At 51.9% G+C, this 15,398-nt stretch overlaps 1 protein-coding gene across 1 annotated transcript in view; it reads left to right on the top strand.

The window, feature by feature from the left end:
* LOC124010647 (collagen alpha-1(XXIII) chain-like) overlaps nucleotides 1-15,398 on the top strand; it is a 485,745-nt gene that overhangs the window by 258,356 nt on the left and 211,991 nt on the right. Inside the window, exons 12-14 of the mRNA XM_046323317.1 lie at nucleotides 896-922; nucleotides 1,091-1,117; nucleotides 1,283-1,336. Coding sequence (XP_046179273.1) covers nucleotides 896-922; nucleotides 1,091-1,117; nucleotides 1,283-1,336 — 108 coding nt within the window. The remainder of the gene's footprint in view (nucleotides 1-895; nucleotides 923-1,090; nucleotides 1,118-1,282; nucleotides 1,337-15,398) is intronic.

Below are 15,398 nucleotides of genomic sequence, written 5' to 3'. Positions count from 1 at the left end.
GAGGACCTCAACACACCTGGTTCTCTCTTGTCCTGCCTCTCTATGGAGGACTTCAACACACACCAAGCAACACACACCAAGCATACAATACATCCAGCTGGAACACACACACTCACAAACACACACACACACACGGACACACACACACGCACGCGCACACACACACACACACACACACACACACACACACACACACACACACACACACACACACACACACACACACACACACACACACACACACACACACACACACACACACACACACACAAACACACAAACACACACAATCAACAGCTTTATTTAATGGATTCATTGTAATCACCACTGGGTTCCAGACAATAATTTCAAAGCCATTCTGTGTTTGATGGGGTATGAAGTAATAGGATGTCTACTGATAGAGAAAGAGGGTTGTTATGCCCATGTACGTCACAGTTCATTTCCAACAGAGGTACAGTTATTTAACAGACACTCTTATCCAGAGCGACTGACAATAGTGAGCACATAATTATTTTCATTTTTTTCCATACTGGTCCCCCATGGGAATCAAACCACGATCCCGGGCGTTGCAAGCGACGTGCTCTATCAACTGAGCCACATGTTGAAGTCAATTTAACCAGTGACATCAATAAGGGATCAGAGCTTTCACCTGGATTCACCTGGTCAGTTTATGTGAAGGAAAGAGCAGGTGTTCCTAATGTTTTGTGCACTCAGTGTATATGGCTCTGGGTAGATGGAGCCAAAAACAGCTCAACATACTGAACATAGCATGATAGCAGGCACCTAACCATAACTCTCTGTAGGCTGATAGAGCACTGACCTCTAGTGGCTATTCCTCAGAATACACCATATCTATGGCAATCCTGATGTGTGTTTTCTGCTCTGCTCTCCATAGGGTTTCCCTGGTCGCGATGGTATGGAGGTGAGTCTGATTGTTATACACATTTTAATGTTTCTTTGTGTTTTTGACTGTTTTACTAGTACACCAGCATGTTATATAGTACTGTTCCTAGAGTCATGTTATTTCGTTTTGTGCACTAGCAGTTACGGTTTGGAGAAGATACACCAATTACATCTCTGTCATTCACAGGGCCAAGCAGGTTCACCTGGAAAGCCAGTAAGTCTCCAAGTTCCTACTCACACTACATAGCACAGTGATACACATATAAGCATATATAAAGCACACTTTAAGTGCATGAAGTTTATACCTGCATAGATGCCTATGTATGCAATGAGGTAGATGCTGGAGTATTGACCTTTGTTGATCCCTGTGCACTCTCAGGGTGAAGATGGTGAAGCAGGATACGCAGGACCACAGGGACCCCCAGGGTCAAAGGTGATGATGCTAACGCTAACACACCTTCTCTTTTTATCTCTTTCAGACTAGCAACAGACCACCTGTGTTTTATTCTCTTATTATCTTCTCTCTCTTTCCGGCCGTCCCTGCCTCTCATATCTCTCTCTCTTTCTGGCCATCCCTTCCTCTCATATCTCTCTCTCTTTCCGGCCGACCCTGCCTCTCATATCTCTCTCTCTTTCCGGCCGACCCTGCCTCTCATATCTCTCTCACTTTCTGGCCATCCCTTCCTCTCATATCTCTCTCTCTTTCTGGCCATCCCTTCCTCTCATATATCTCTCTCTCTTTCCGGCCATCCCTTCCTCTCATCATATCTCTCTCTCTTTCCGGCCGTCCCTGCCTCTCATATCTCTCTCTCTTTCCGGCCGTCCCTGCCTCTCATATCTCTCTCTCTTTCCGGCCGACCCTGCCTCTCATATCTCTCTCTCTTTCCGGCCGACCCTGCATCTCATATCTCTCTCTCTTTCCGGCCGACCCTGCCTCTCATATATCTCTCTTTCAGGCCGTCCCTGTCTCTCATATCTCTCTCTCTTTCCGGCCGACCCTGCCTCTCATATCTCTCTCTCTTTCTGGCCATCCCTTCCTCTCATATCTCTCTCTCTTTCCGGCCGTCCCTGCATCTCATATCTCTCTCTCTTTCCGGCCGACCCTGCCTCTCATATCTCTCTCTCTTTCCGGCCGACCCTGCCTCTCATATCTCTCTCTCTTTCCGGCCGACCCTGCCTCTCATATCTCTCTCTCTTTCCGGCCGACCCTGCCTCTCATCTCTCTCTCTTTCTGTCCATCCCTGCCTCTCATATCTCTCTCTCTTTCCGGCCGACCCTGCCTCTCATATCTCTCTCTCTCTTTCAGGCCGTCCCTGTCTCTCATATCTCTCTCTCTTTCTATCCATCCCTGCCTCTCATATCTCTCTTTCCGGCCGTCCCTGCATCTCATATCTCTCTCTCTTTCTATCCATCCCTGCATCTCATATCTCTCTCTCTTTCCGGCCAACCCTGCCTCTCATATCTCTCTCTCTTTCAGGCCGTCCCTGTCTCTCATATCTCTCTCTCTTTCCGGCCGACCCTGCCTCTCATATCTCTCTCTCTTTCCGGCTATCCCTGCCTCTCATATCTCTCTCTCTTTCTATCCATCCCTGCCTCTCATATCTCTCTTTCCGGCCGTCCCTGCCTCTCATATCTCTCTCTCTTTCCGGCCGTCCCTGCCTCTCATATCTCTCTCTCTTTCTATCCATCCCTGCCTCTCATATCTCTCTTTCAGGCCGTCCCTGTCTCTCATATCTCTCTCTCTTTCCATCCCTGTCTCTCATATCTCTCTCTTTCTATCCATCCCTGCCTCTCATATCTCTCTTTCCGGCCGTCCCTGCATCTCATATCTCTCTCTCTTTCCGGCCGTCCCTGCCTCTCATATCTCTCTCTCTTTCTATCCATCCCTGCCTCTCATATCTCTCTTTATCCGTCCCTGCCTCTCATATCTCTCTCTTTCCGGCCGACCCTGCCTCTCATATCTCTCTCTCTTTCAGGCGTCCCTGCCTCTCATATCTCTCTCTCTTTCTATCCATCCCTGTCTCTCATATCTCTCTTTCTGTCCGTCCCTGCTCTCATATCTCTCTTCTTTGGCCGTCCCTGCCTCTCATATCTCTCTCTCTTTCTATCCATCCCTGCCTCTCTCATATCTCTCTTTCTTTCTGGCCGTCCCTGCCTCTCATATCTCTCTCTCTTTCCGGCCGTCCCTGTCTCTCATATCTCTCTCTTTCTATCCATCCCTGTCTCTCTCATATCTCTCTTTCCGGCCGTCCCTGCCTCTCATATCTCTCTCTCTTTCTGGCTTTCCCTGCCTCTCATATCTCTCTCTCTCTTTCTGGCCGTCCCTGCCTCTCATATCTCTCTCTCTTTCCGGCCGTCCCTGTCTCTCATATCTCCTCTCTTTCTGTCCATCCCTGCCTCTCATATCTCTCTCTTCTGGCCGTCCCTGCCTCTCATATCTCTCTCTCTTTCTGGCCGTCCCTGCCTCTCATATCTCTCTCTCTCTTCTGGCCGTCCCTGCCATCTCATATCTCTCTCTTTCTGGCCGTCCCTGCCTCTCATATCTCTCTCTCTCTTCTGGCCGTCCCTGCCTCTCATATCTCTCTTTCTGGCCGTCCCTGCCTCTCATATCTCTCTCATTCTGGCCGTCCCTGCCTCTCATATCTCTCTCTCTTTCTGGCCGTCCCTGCCTCTCATATCTCTCTCTTTTCTGGCCGTCCCTGCCTCTCATATCTCTCTCTCTTTCTGGCCGTCCCTGCCTCTCATATCTCTCTCTCATTCTGGCCGTCCCTGCCTCTCATATCTCTCTCTCTTTCTGGCCGTCCCTGCCTCTCATATCTCTCTCTCATTCTGGCCGTCCCTGCCTCTCATATCTCTCTTTCTGGCCGTCCCTGCCTCTCATATCTCTCTCTCATTCTGGCCGTCCCTGCCTCTCATATCTCTCTCTTTCGGCCGTCCCTGCCTCTCATATCTCTCTCTCTTTCTGGCCGTCCCTGCCTCTCATATCTCTCTCTCTTTCAGGCCGTCCCTGCCTCTCATATCTCTCTCTCTTTCTGGCCGTCCCTGCCTCTCATATCTCTCTCTCTTTCGGCCGTCCCTGCCTCTCATATCTCTCTCTCTTTCTGGCCATCCTTGCCTCTCATATCTCTCTTTCCGGCCGTCCCTGCCTCTCATATCTCTCTCTCTTTCCGGCCGTCCCTGCCTCTCATATCTCTCTCTCTTTCTGCCGTCCCTGTCTCTCATATCTCTCTCTCTTTCCGGCCGACCCTGCCTCTCATATCTCTCTCTCTTTCCGGCCGTCCCTGCCTCTCATATCTCTCTCTCTTTCTGTCCATCCCTGCCTCTCATATCTCTCTCTTTCTGGCCGTCCCTGCATCTCATATCTCTCTCTCTTTCCGGCTTTCCCTGCCTCTCATATCTCTCTCTCTTTCTGGCCGTCCCTGTCTCTCATATCTCTCTCTCTCTTTCTGGCCGTCCCTGCCTCTCATATCTCTCTCTTTCTGGCCGTCCCTGTCTCTCTCATATCTCTCTCTTTCTGTCCATCCCTGTCTCTCATATCTCTCTCTCATTCTGGCCGTCCCTGCATCTCTCATATCTCTCTCTCTTTCCGGCCGTCCCTGCCTCTCATCTCTCTCTTTCCCGTCCCTGTCTCTCATATCTCTCTCTCTTTCTGGCCGTCCCTGCCTCTCATATCTCTCTCTTTTCGGCCGTCCCTGCCTCTCATATCTCTCTCTCTTCCGGCCGTCCCTGCCTCTCATATCTCTCTCTTCTGGCCGTCCCTGCCTCTCTATCTCTCTCTCTCTTTCTGGCCGTCCCTGCTCTCATATCTCTCTTTCTGGCCGTCCCTGCCTCTCATATCTCTCTCTCATTCTGGCCGTCCCTGCCTCTCATATCTCTCTCTCTTTTCTGGCCATCCCTGCCTCTCATATCTCTCTTCTTTCTGGTTCCTGCCTCTCATATCTCTCTCTTTTCTGGCCGTCCCTGCCTCTCATATCTCTCTCTCATTCTGGCCGTCCCTGCCTCTCATATCTCTCTTTCTGGCCGTCCCTGCCTCTCATATCTCTCTCTCATTCTGGCCGTCCCTGCCTCTCATATCTCTCTTTCTGGCCGTCCCTGCCTCTCTCATATCTCTCTCTCTCATTCTGCCTCCCTCTCTCTCTATCTCTCTCTCTCTCTCATTCTGGCCGTCCTGCCTCTCATATCTCTCTTTCCGGCCGTCCCTGCCTCTCATATCTCTCTCTCATTCTGGCCGTCCCTGCCTCTCATATCTCTCTCTTCTGGCCGTCCCTGCCTCTCATATCTCTCTCTCATTCTGGCCATCCCTGCCTCTCATATCTCTCTCTCATTCTGGCCGTCCCTGCCTCTCATATCTCTCTTTCTGGCCGTCCCTGCCTCTCATCTCTCTCTCATTCTGGCCGTCCCTGCCTCTCATATCTCTCTCTCATTCTGGCCGTCCCTGCCTCTCATATCTCTCTCTCATTCTGTCCGTCCCTGCCTCTCATATCTCTCTTTCCGGCCGTCCCTGCCTCTCATATCTCTCTCTTCTGGCCGTCCCTGCCTCTCATATCTCTCTCTCTTTCTGGCCGTCCCTGCCTCTCATATCTCTCTCTCTTTCTGACCGTCCCTGCCTCTCATATCTCTCTCTCTCATTCTGGCCGTCCCTGCCTCTCATATCTCTCTCTCTCTTTCTCGGCCGTCCCTGCCTCTCATATCTCTCTCTTTCTGGCCGTCCCTGCCTCTCATATCTCTCTCTCTTTCCGGCCGTCCCTGCCTCTCATATCTCTCTCTCTCTTTCTGGCCGTCCCTGCCTCTCATATCTCTCTCTCTTTCTGGCCGTCCCTGCCTCTCCGTCTCTCTCTCTCTGACCCTCTCTCATATCTCTCTCTTTCTGGCCGTCCCTGCCTCTCATATCTCTCTCTCTCTTTCTGGCCGTCCCTGCCTCTCATATCTCTCTCTTTCTGGCCGTCCTGCCTCTCATATCTCTCTCTCTTTCTGTCGTCCTGCCTCTCATATCTCTCTTTCTGGCCGTCCCTGCCTCTCATATCTCTCTTTCTCTTTCTGGCCATCCTCTCTTTCTCTCATCTGCCTCTCATATCTCTCTCATTCTGGCCGTCCCTGCCTCTCATATCTCTCTCTCTTTCTGGCCGTCCCTGCCTCTCATATCTCTCTCTCTTTCTGGCCGTCCTGCCTCTCATATCTCTCTCTCTTTTGGCCGTCCCTGCCTCTCATATCTCTCTCTCTCTCATTCTGGCTCGTCCTGCCTCTCATATCTCTCTCTCATTCTGGCCGTCCCTGCCTCTCATATCTCTCTCTCTTTCTGGCCGTCCCTGCCTCTCATATCTCTCTCTCTTTCTGGCCGTCCCTGCCTCTCATATCTCTCTCTCTTTCTGGCCGTCCTCTCTCATATCTCTCTCTCATATCTCTCTTTCTGGCCGTCCCTGCCTCTCATATCTCTCTCTCATTCTCTCCCTGCCTCTATCTCTCTCTTTCTGGCCGTCCCTGCCTCTCATATCTCTCTCTCTTTCTGGCCGTCCCTGCCTCTCATATCTCTCTCTCTTCTGGCCGTCCCTGTCTCTCATATCTCTCTCTCTTTCTCGTCCCTGCCTCTCATATCTCTCTCTCTCAATGGCCGTCCCTGCCTCTCATATCTCTCTCTCTTTCTATCCATCCCTGCCTCTCATATCTCTCTCTTTCCGGCCGTCCCTGCCTCTCATATCTCTCTCTCTTTCTGTCCATCCCTGCCTCTCATATCTCTCTCTCTCTTTCAGGCCGTCCCTGCCTCTCATATCTCTCTCTCTCTTTCGGCCTCCCTGCCTCTCCTGCTCTCTTTCCGGCCGTCCCTCTCTCTTTCTCTCTCTCTTTCGTCCTGTCTCTCATATCTCTCTCTCTCTTCTCATTCCGGCCATCCCTGCCTCTCATATCTCTCTCTCTCTCTTCTCTTTCTCTCTTTCCTGTCTCTCATATCTTTCTCTCTTTCTCATATCTCTCTCTCCCTGCCTCTCATATCTCTCTCTCTCTTTCCGTCGTCCCTGCCTCTCATATCTCTCCTCTCTTTCTGTCCCTCTCTCATATCTCTCTTTTTCTGGCCGTCCCTGCCTCTCATATCTCTCTCTTCATTCTGGCCGTCCCTGCCTCTCATATCTCTCTCTTTCTGGCCGTCCCTGCTCTCATATCTCTCTCTTTCTGGCCGTCCCTGCCTCTCATATCTCTCTCTCTCTTTCTGCCCGTCCTGTCTCTCATATCTCTCTCTCTTTCTGGCCGTCCCTGCCTCTCATATCTCTCTCTCATTCCGGCCGTCCCTGCCTCTCATATCTCTCTCTCTTTCTGGCCGTCCCTGCCTCTCATATCTCTCTTTCTTTCTGGCCGTCCCTGCCTCTCATCTCTCTCTCTCATTCTGGCCGTCCCTGCCTCTCATATCTCTCTTTCTTTCCGTCCCTGCCTCTCATCTCTCTCTCCGTCCCTGCCTCTCATATCTCTCTCTCATTCTGGCCGTCCCTGCCTCTCATATCTCTCTTTATCTGCCTCTCATATCTCTCTCATTCTGGCCGTCCCTGCCTCTCATATCTCTCTCATTCTGGCCGTCCCTGCCTCTCATATCTCTCTCTCATTCTGGCCGTCCCTGCCTCTCATATCTCTCTCTTTCTGTCCGTCCCTGCCTCTCATATCTCTCTCTCATTCTGGCCGTCCCCTCTCATATCTCTCTTTCCGGCTGTCCCTGCCTCTCATATCTCTCTCTCATTCTGGCCGTCCCTGCCTCTCATATCTCTCTCTCATTCTGGCCGTCCCTGCCTCTCATATCTCTCTCTCATTCTGGCCGTCCCTGCCTCTCATATCTCTCTTTCTGGCCGCCCTCTCATATCTCTCTCTCATTCATATCTCTCTCATATCTCTCTCTCATTCTGGCCGTCCCTGCCTCTCATATCTCTCTTTCGGCCGTCCCTGCCTCTCATATCTCTCTCTCTCATTCTGGCCGTCCCTGCCTCTCTCATATCTCTCTCTCATTCTGGCCGTCCCTCTCTCATATCTCTCTCTCATTCTCGTCTCTGCCTCTCATATCTCTCTCTCTTTCTGTCCCTCTCTCATATCTCTCTCTCATTCTGGCCGTCCCTGCCTCTCATATCTCTCTCATTCTGGCCGTCCCTGCCTCTCATATCTCTCTCTCTCTTCGTCCCTGCCTCTCATATCTCTCTCTCATTCTGGCCGTCCCTGCCTCTCATATCTCTCTCTCTTTCTGGCCGTCCCTGCCTCTCATATCTCTCTCTCTTTCTGTCCGTCCCTGCCTCTCATATCTCTCTCTCTTTCTGCCGTCCCTGCCTCTCATATCTCTCTCTCTTTCTGGCCGTCCCTGCCTCTCATATCTCTCTCTCATTCTGGCCGTCCCTGCCTCTCATATCTCTCTTTCCTCTCTGCCTCTCATATCTCTCTCATTCTCCGTCCCTGCCTCTCATATCTCTCTCTCTTTCTGGCCGTCCTGCCTCTCATATCTCTCTCTCTCTCGTCCAATCTGTCCGTCCCTGCCTCTCATATCTCTCTCTCTTCTGGCCGTCCCTGTCTCTCCCTGCCTCTCATATCTCTCTCTTTCGGCCGTCCCTGCCTCTCATATCTCTCTCTCTTTCTGGCCATCCCTGCCTCTCATATCTCTCTTTCTGGCCGTCCTGCCTCTCATATCTCTCTCTCTTTCTGGCCGTCCCTGCCTCTCATATCTCTCTCTCTCTTTCAGGCCGTCCCCTCTCATATCTCTCTCTCTTTCTGGCCGTCCCTGCCTCTCATATCTCTCTCTCATTCTGGCCGTCCCTGCCTCTCATATCTCTCTCTCTTTCTCTCCATCCCTGCCTCTCATATCTCTCTCTCTCTTCTGTCCCTGCCTCTCATATCTCTCTCTCATTCTGGCCGTCCCTGCCTCTCATATCTCTCTCTTTCCGGCCGTCCCTGCCTCTCATATCTCTCTCTCATTCTGGCCGTCCCTCTCTCTCATCTCTCTCTTTCATTCTGGCCGTCCCTGCCTCTCATCTCTCTCTCATATTCTCTCCTGCCTCTCATATCTCTCTCTCTTTCTGGCCGTCCCTGCCTCTCATATCTCTCTCTTTCTGGCCGTCCCTGCCTCTCATATCTCTCTCTTTCTGGCCGTCCCTCTCTCATATCTCTCTCTCATTCCTCTCTGCCTCTCATATCTCTCTCTTTCTGGCCGTCCCTGCCTCTCATATCTCTCTCTCTTTCCGGCCGTCCCTGCTCTCATATCTCTCTCTCTTTCCGTCCCTGCCTCTCATATCTCTCTCTCTTTCTCCGTCCTGCCTCTCATATCTCTCTCTCTTTGGCCGTCCCTGCATCTCTCATATCTCTCTCTCTTTCTGGCCGTCCCTGCTCTCTCATCTCTCTCTCTTTCTGGCCGTCCCTCTCTCATATCTCTCTCTCTTTCTGGCCGTCCCTGCCTCTCATATCTCTCTCTCTTTCGGCCGTCCCTGCCTCTCATATCTCTCTCTCTTTCTGGCCGTCCCTGCCTCTCATATCTCTCTCTCTCCGTTCTGCATCTCTGTCTCTCATCTCTCCTCTCTCTCTTTCTCTTTCTCTCTCTATCTCTCTCTCTCTCTTTCTGGCTCTCTCTATCTCTCTCTCTTTCTGGCCGTCCCTGTCTCTCATCTCTCTCTCTTTCTGGCCGTCCCTGCTCTCTCTCTCTCTCTTTCCGGCCGTCCCTGCCTCTCATATCTCTCTCTCTTTCTGGCCGTCCCTGTCTCTCATATCTCTCTCTCTTTCTGGCCGTCCCTGCCTCTCATATCTCTCTCTCTTTCTGGCCGTCCCTGCCTCTCATATCTCTCTCTCTTCTGGCCGTCCCTGCCTCTCATATCTCTCTCTTTCTGGCCGTCCCTGCCTCTCATATCTCTCTCTCTTCTGGCCGTCCCTGCCTCTCTCATATCTCTCTCTCTTTCTGGCCGTCCCTGCCTCTCATATCTCTCTCTCATTCTGGCCGTCCCTGCCTCTCATATCTCTCTCTCATTCTGGCCGTCCCTGCCTCTCATATCTCTCTCTCTTTCTGGCCGTCCCTGCCTCTCATATCTCTCTCTCATTCTGGCCGTCCCTGCCTCTCATATCTCTCTTCTCTCTTTCTGGCCGTCCCTGCCTCATATCTCTCTCTCATTCTGGCCGTCTCTGCCTCTCATCTCTCTCTTTCGGCCGTCCCTGCCTCTCATATCTCTCTCTCTTTCTGGCCGTCCCTGCCTCTCATATCTCTCTTCTGGCCGTCCCTGCCTCTCATATCTCTCTCTCTTTCTGGCCGTCCCTGCCTCTCATATCTCTCTCTCATTCTGGCCGTCCCTGTCTCTCATATCTCTCTCATTCTGGCCTGTCCCTGCCTCTCATATCTCTCTCTCTCCGGCCGTCCCTGCCTCTCATCTCTCTCTCATTCTATCTCTCTCCTCTTATCTCTCTTTCCCTGTCCTCTCTCATATCTCTCTCTCATTCTGGCCGTCCCTGCCTCTCATATCTCTCTCTCTTCTCTCGTCCCTGCCTCTCATATCTCTCTCTTTCGGCCGTCCCTGCCTCTCATATCTCTCTCTCTTCTGGCCGTCCCTGCCTCTCATATCTCTCTCTCTTTCCGGCCGTCCCTGTCTCTCATATCTCTCTCTCTTTCCGGCCGTCCCTCTCTCCTCTCTCATATCTCTCTCTCTTCTGGCCGTCCCTGCTCTCTCATATCTCTCTCTCTTTCCCTGTCCCTGCCTCATATCTCTCTCTCTCTTTCTGTCCATCCCTGCCTCTCATATCTCTCTCATTCTGGCCGTCCCTGTCTCTCATATCTCTCTCTCTTTCTGGCCGTCCCTGCCTCTCATATCTCTCTCTCATTCTCGTCTCTCTCATATCTCTCTCTTTCTCCCTGTCTCTCATATCTCTCTCTCTCTTTCTGTCCGTCCCTGCCTCTCATATCTCTCTTTCTCTTTCGGCCGTCCCTCCTCTCATATCTCTCTCTCTTTCTGGCCGTCCCTGCCTCTCATATCTCTCTCTCTCTTCTGGCCGTCCCTGCCTCTCATATCTCTCTCTCTCTTTCTCTCGTCCCTGTCTCTCATATCTCTCTCTCATTCTGGCCGTCCCTGCCTCTCATATCTCTTCTCTCTTTCCGGCCGTCCCTGCCTCTCCTCTCTCTCTTCTGTCTTTCTGCCTCTCTCTCTCTCTATCTCTCTCTTTCCTCCCTGCCTCTCATATCTCTCCTCTCCGGCCGTCCCTGCCTCTCATATCTCTCTCTCATTCTGGCCGTCCCTGCCTCTCATATCTCTCTCTCTTTCTGGCCGTCCCTGCCTCTCATATCTCTCTCTTTCTGGCCGTCCCTGCCTCTCATATCTCTCTCTCTTTCTGGCCGTCCCTGCCTCTCATATCTCTCTCTCATTCTATCGTCCCTGCCTCTCATATCTCTCTTTCGTCGTCCCTGCCTCTCATATCTCTCTCTCATTCCGGCCGTCCCTGCCTCTCATATCTCTCTCTTCATTCTGGCCGTCCCTGCCTCTCATATCTCTCTCTCTTTCTGGCCGTCCCTTCTCTCATATCTCTCTCTCTTTCTGGCCGTCCCTGCCTCTCATATCTCTCTCTCTTTCTCTTTCCCTGCCTCTCCCTGCCTCTCATATCTCTCTCATCCATCCCTGCCTCTCATATCTCTCTCTCTCGTCCCTGCCTCTCTTCTCTATCTCTCTCTCTCTCTCTCTCTCTTTCGGCCGTCCCTGTCTCTCATATCTCTCTCTTTCTGGCCATCCCTGCCTCTCATATCTCTCTCTCATTCCGGCCGTCCCTGCCTCTCATATCTCTCTCTCTTTCTGTCCGTCCCTGCCTCTCATATCTCTCTCTCTTTCTGGCCGTCCCTCTCTCATATCTCTCTCTTCGGCCGTCCCTGCCTCTCATATCTCTCTCTCTTTCTGGCCGTCCTGCTGTCTCTCATATCTCTCTCTCTTCTGGCCGTCCCTGCCTCTCATATCTCTCTCTTTCGGCCGTCCCTGCCTCTCATATCTCTCTCTCTCCCTTCTCATATCTCTCTCTTTCTGCCTCTCATATCTCTCTTCTCCGGCCGTCCCCTCTCATATCTCTCTCTCTTTCCGGCCGTCCCTGCCTCTCATATCTCTCTCTCTTTCTGGCCGTCCCTGCCTCTCATATCTCTCTCTCTTTCTGGCCGTCCCTGCCTCTCATCTCTCTTTCCGGCCGTCCCTCTCTCTCTCTCTCTCTCTCCGGCCTCCCTCTCTCTCATCTCTCTCTCTCTCCGGCCGTCCCTGCTCTCTATCTCTCTCTCTTTCTGGCCGTCCCTGCCTCTCATATCTCTCTCTCTTTCTGGCCGTCCCTGCCTCTCATATCTCTCTCTTCTGGCCGTCCCTGCCTCTCATATCTCTCTCTCATTCTGGCCGTCCCTGCCTCTCATATCTCTCTCTCTTCTGGCCGTCCTGCCTCTCATATCTCTCTCTTTCTATCGTCCCTCTCTCATCTCTCTTTCCGGCCGTCCCTGTCTCTCATATCTCTCTCTCTTTCTGGCCATCCCTGCCTCTCATATCTCTCTCTTTCCTCTCTCGTCCTCTCTCTCATCTCTCTCTCTCTTTCCGTCCGTCCCTGCCTCTCATATCTCTCTCTCTTTCCGGCCGTCCCAATCTCTCATATCTCTCTCTCTTTCCGGCCGTCCCTGCCTCTCTCTCTCTCTCATTCCGGCCGTGACCTCATATCTCTCTCTCTCCTTCTTTGGCCGTCCCTGCCTCTCATATCTCTCTCTCTTTCTGGCCATCCTGCCTCTCATATCTCTCTCTCTTTCGGCCGTCCCTGCCTCTCATATCTCTCTCTCTCTTTCTCTCTCATATCTCTCCTGCCGTCCCTCTCTCATATCTCTCTCTTTCTGGCCGTCCCTGCCTCTCATATCTCTCTCTCATTCTGGCCGTCCCTGCCTCTCATATCTCTCTCTCTTTCTGGCCGTCCTGCCTCTCATATCTCTCTCTTTCTGGCCGTCCCTGCCTCTCATATCTCTCTCTTTCGGCCGTCCCGTCTCTCATATCTCCTCTCATTCTGGCCGTCCCTATCTCATATCTCTCTTTCTGGCCGTCCCTGCCTCTCATATCTCTCTCTCATTCTGGCCGTCCCTGCCTCTCATATCTCTCTCTCTTTCTGGCCGTCCCTGCCTCTCATATCTCTCTCTCATTCGGCCGTCCCTGCCTCTCATATCTCTCTCTCATTCTGGCCGTCCCTGCCTCTCATATCTCTCTCTCTCTCGTCCCTGCTCTCTCATATCTCTCTCTTTCCTGCCTCCCTGCCTCTCTCTCTCTCTTTCTGCCTCTCATATCTCTCTCCTGCCTCTCTGCCTCTCTCTCTCTCTTCCGGCCGTCCCCTCTCTCTCATCTCTCTCTCTCTTTCTGGCCATCCCTGCCTCTCATATCTCTCTCTCTTTCTGGCTCGTCCCTGCCTCTCATATCTCTCTCTCTTTCTGGCCGTCCCTGCCTCTCATATCTCTCTCTTTCTGGCCGTCCCTGCCTCTCATATCTCTCTCTCTTTTCTGGCCGTCCCTGTCTCTCATATCTCTCTCTCCTCTCCTGCCTCTCATATCTCTCTCTCTTTCTGGCCGTCCCTGCCTCTCATATCTCTCTCTCATTCTGGCCGTCCCTGCCTCTCATATCTCTCTCTCTTTCTGGCCGTCCCTGCCTCTCATATCTCTCTCTCTTTCTGGCCGTCCCTGCCTCTCATATCTCTCTCTTTCTGGCCGTCCCTGCCTCTCATATCTCTTTCTTCTTTGGCCGTCCCTGCCTCTCATATCTCTCTCTCATTCTGGCCGTCCCTGCCTCTCATATCTCTCTCTCATTCTGGCCGTCCCTGCCTCTCATATCTCTCTCTCTCTGCCTCTCTCTCTCTCTCATTCCTCCCTGCCTCTCATATCTCTCTTCTCATTCTGGCCGTCCCTGCCTCTCATATCTCTCTCTCTTCTGGCCGTCCCTGCCTCTCATATCTCCTCTCTTTCTGTCCATCCCTGCCTCTCATATCTCTCTTTCTGGCCGTCCCTCTCTCTCATATCTCTCTCTCTTTCCGGCCGTCCCTGCTCTCTCATATCTCTCTCTTCTGGCCGTCCCTGCCTCTCATATCTCTCTCTCTTCCGGCCGTCCCTGTCTCTCATATCTCTCTCTCTTTCTGGCCATCCCTGTCTCTCATATCTCTCTCTCTTTCGGCCGTCCCTGCCTCTCATATCTCTCTCTCTTTCCGGCTTTCCTCATATCTCTCTCTCTCTCTCTCTCTCGTCCCTGCCTCTCATATCTCTCTCTCTTTCGTCCCTCTCTCATATCTCTTTCCGGCCGTCCCTGCCTCTCATATCTCTCTTTCCTCTTCTCTCATATCTCTCTCTCTCTTTCCCTGCCTCTCATATCTCTCTCTCTTTCTATCCGTCCCTCTCATCTCATCTCTCTCTTTCTCTCATATCTCATATCTCTCTTTCCTGCCTCTCATATCTCTCTCTCTTTTCTGGCCGTCCCTGCTCTCATATCTCTCTCTTTCTGGCCGTCCCTGCCTCTCATATCTCTCTCTCTTTCTGGCCGTCCCTGTCTCTCATATCTCTCTCTCATTCTCTCTCTGCCTCTCATATCTCTCTTTCCGGCCGTCCCTGCCTCTCATATCTCTCTCATTCTCTGTCCCTCTCTCATATCTCTCTCTCTCTCTGGCCGTCCCTGCCTCTCATATCTCTCTCTCTATCTGGCCGTCTCTCCTCTCATCTCTCTCTCTCTTTCTGGCCTCTCTCTCTCTCTCATATCTCTCTCTCATTCTGGCCGTCCTGCCTCTCATATCTCTCTTTCGGCCGTCCCTGCCTCTCATATCTCTCTCTCTTCTGGCCGTCTCTCTCTCTATCTCTCTTCTCTCTCTCTCTGTCTCTCATATCTCTCTCTCTCTCTCCCTCTCTCTCTCTCTCTCTCATATCTCTCCGTCCCTGCCTCTCATATCTCTCTCTCTCCATTCTCTCTCTCCCTCTCTCTCTCTCTCTATCTCTCTCTCTTTCTCGGCCGAATCCTCTCTCATCTCTCTCTCTCTTTCCGGCCTGTGTCCTCTGTCTCTCATATCTCTCTCTCTCTTTCTCTCCAATCTGCTCTCATCTCATCTCTCTTTCCGGCCGTCCCTGTCATCTCATATCTCTCTCTCTCTCTTATCTGTCTCTCATCTCTCTCTTCCTCTATCTCTCTATCTCTCTCTCTCTCCGGCCTCCCTCTCTCTCTATCTCTCTCTCTCTTTCCTCGTCTCTCTGTCTCTCTCATCTCTCTCTCTCTCTGGCTATACCTGTCTCTCATATCTCTCTTCTCTCGGCTCTCTCTCTCTCATATCTCTCTCTCTCTATCGTCTCTCTCTGTCTCTCCATATCTCTCTCTCTCTTTCTCTCTCTCTGTCTCTCATATCTCTCTCTCTCTCAATCTGTCTGTCTCTCATCTCTCTCTCTCTCTTCTCTCTCTGCCTCTCATCTCTCTCTCTCTTTCTCTCTCTTCTCTCTCTCTCTATCTCTCTCTCTCTCTGTCTCTCATATCTCTCCTCTCTCTATCTGT

The sequence above is a fragment of the Oncorhynchus gorbuscha genome, linkage group LG23 (genome assembly GCF_021184085.1).
Source record: "Oncorhynchus gorbuscha isolate QuinsamMale2020 ecotype Even-year linkage group LG23, OgorEven_v1.0, whole genome shotgun sequence".
Lineage (NCBI taxonomy): Eukaryota > Metazoa > Chordata > Actinopteri > Salmoniformes > Salmonidae > Oncorhynchus > Oncorhynchus gorbuscha.
The sequence above is the reverse complement of the archived record's forward strand: the minus strand, read 5'-3'. Positions and strand labels throughout refer to the sequence as shown.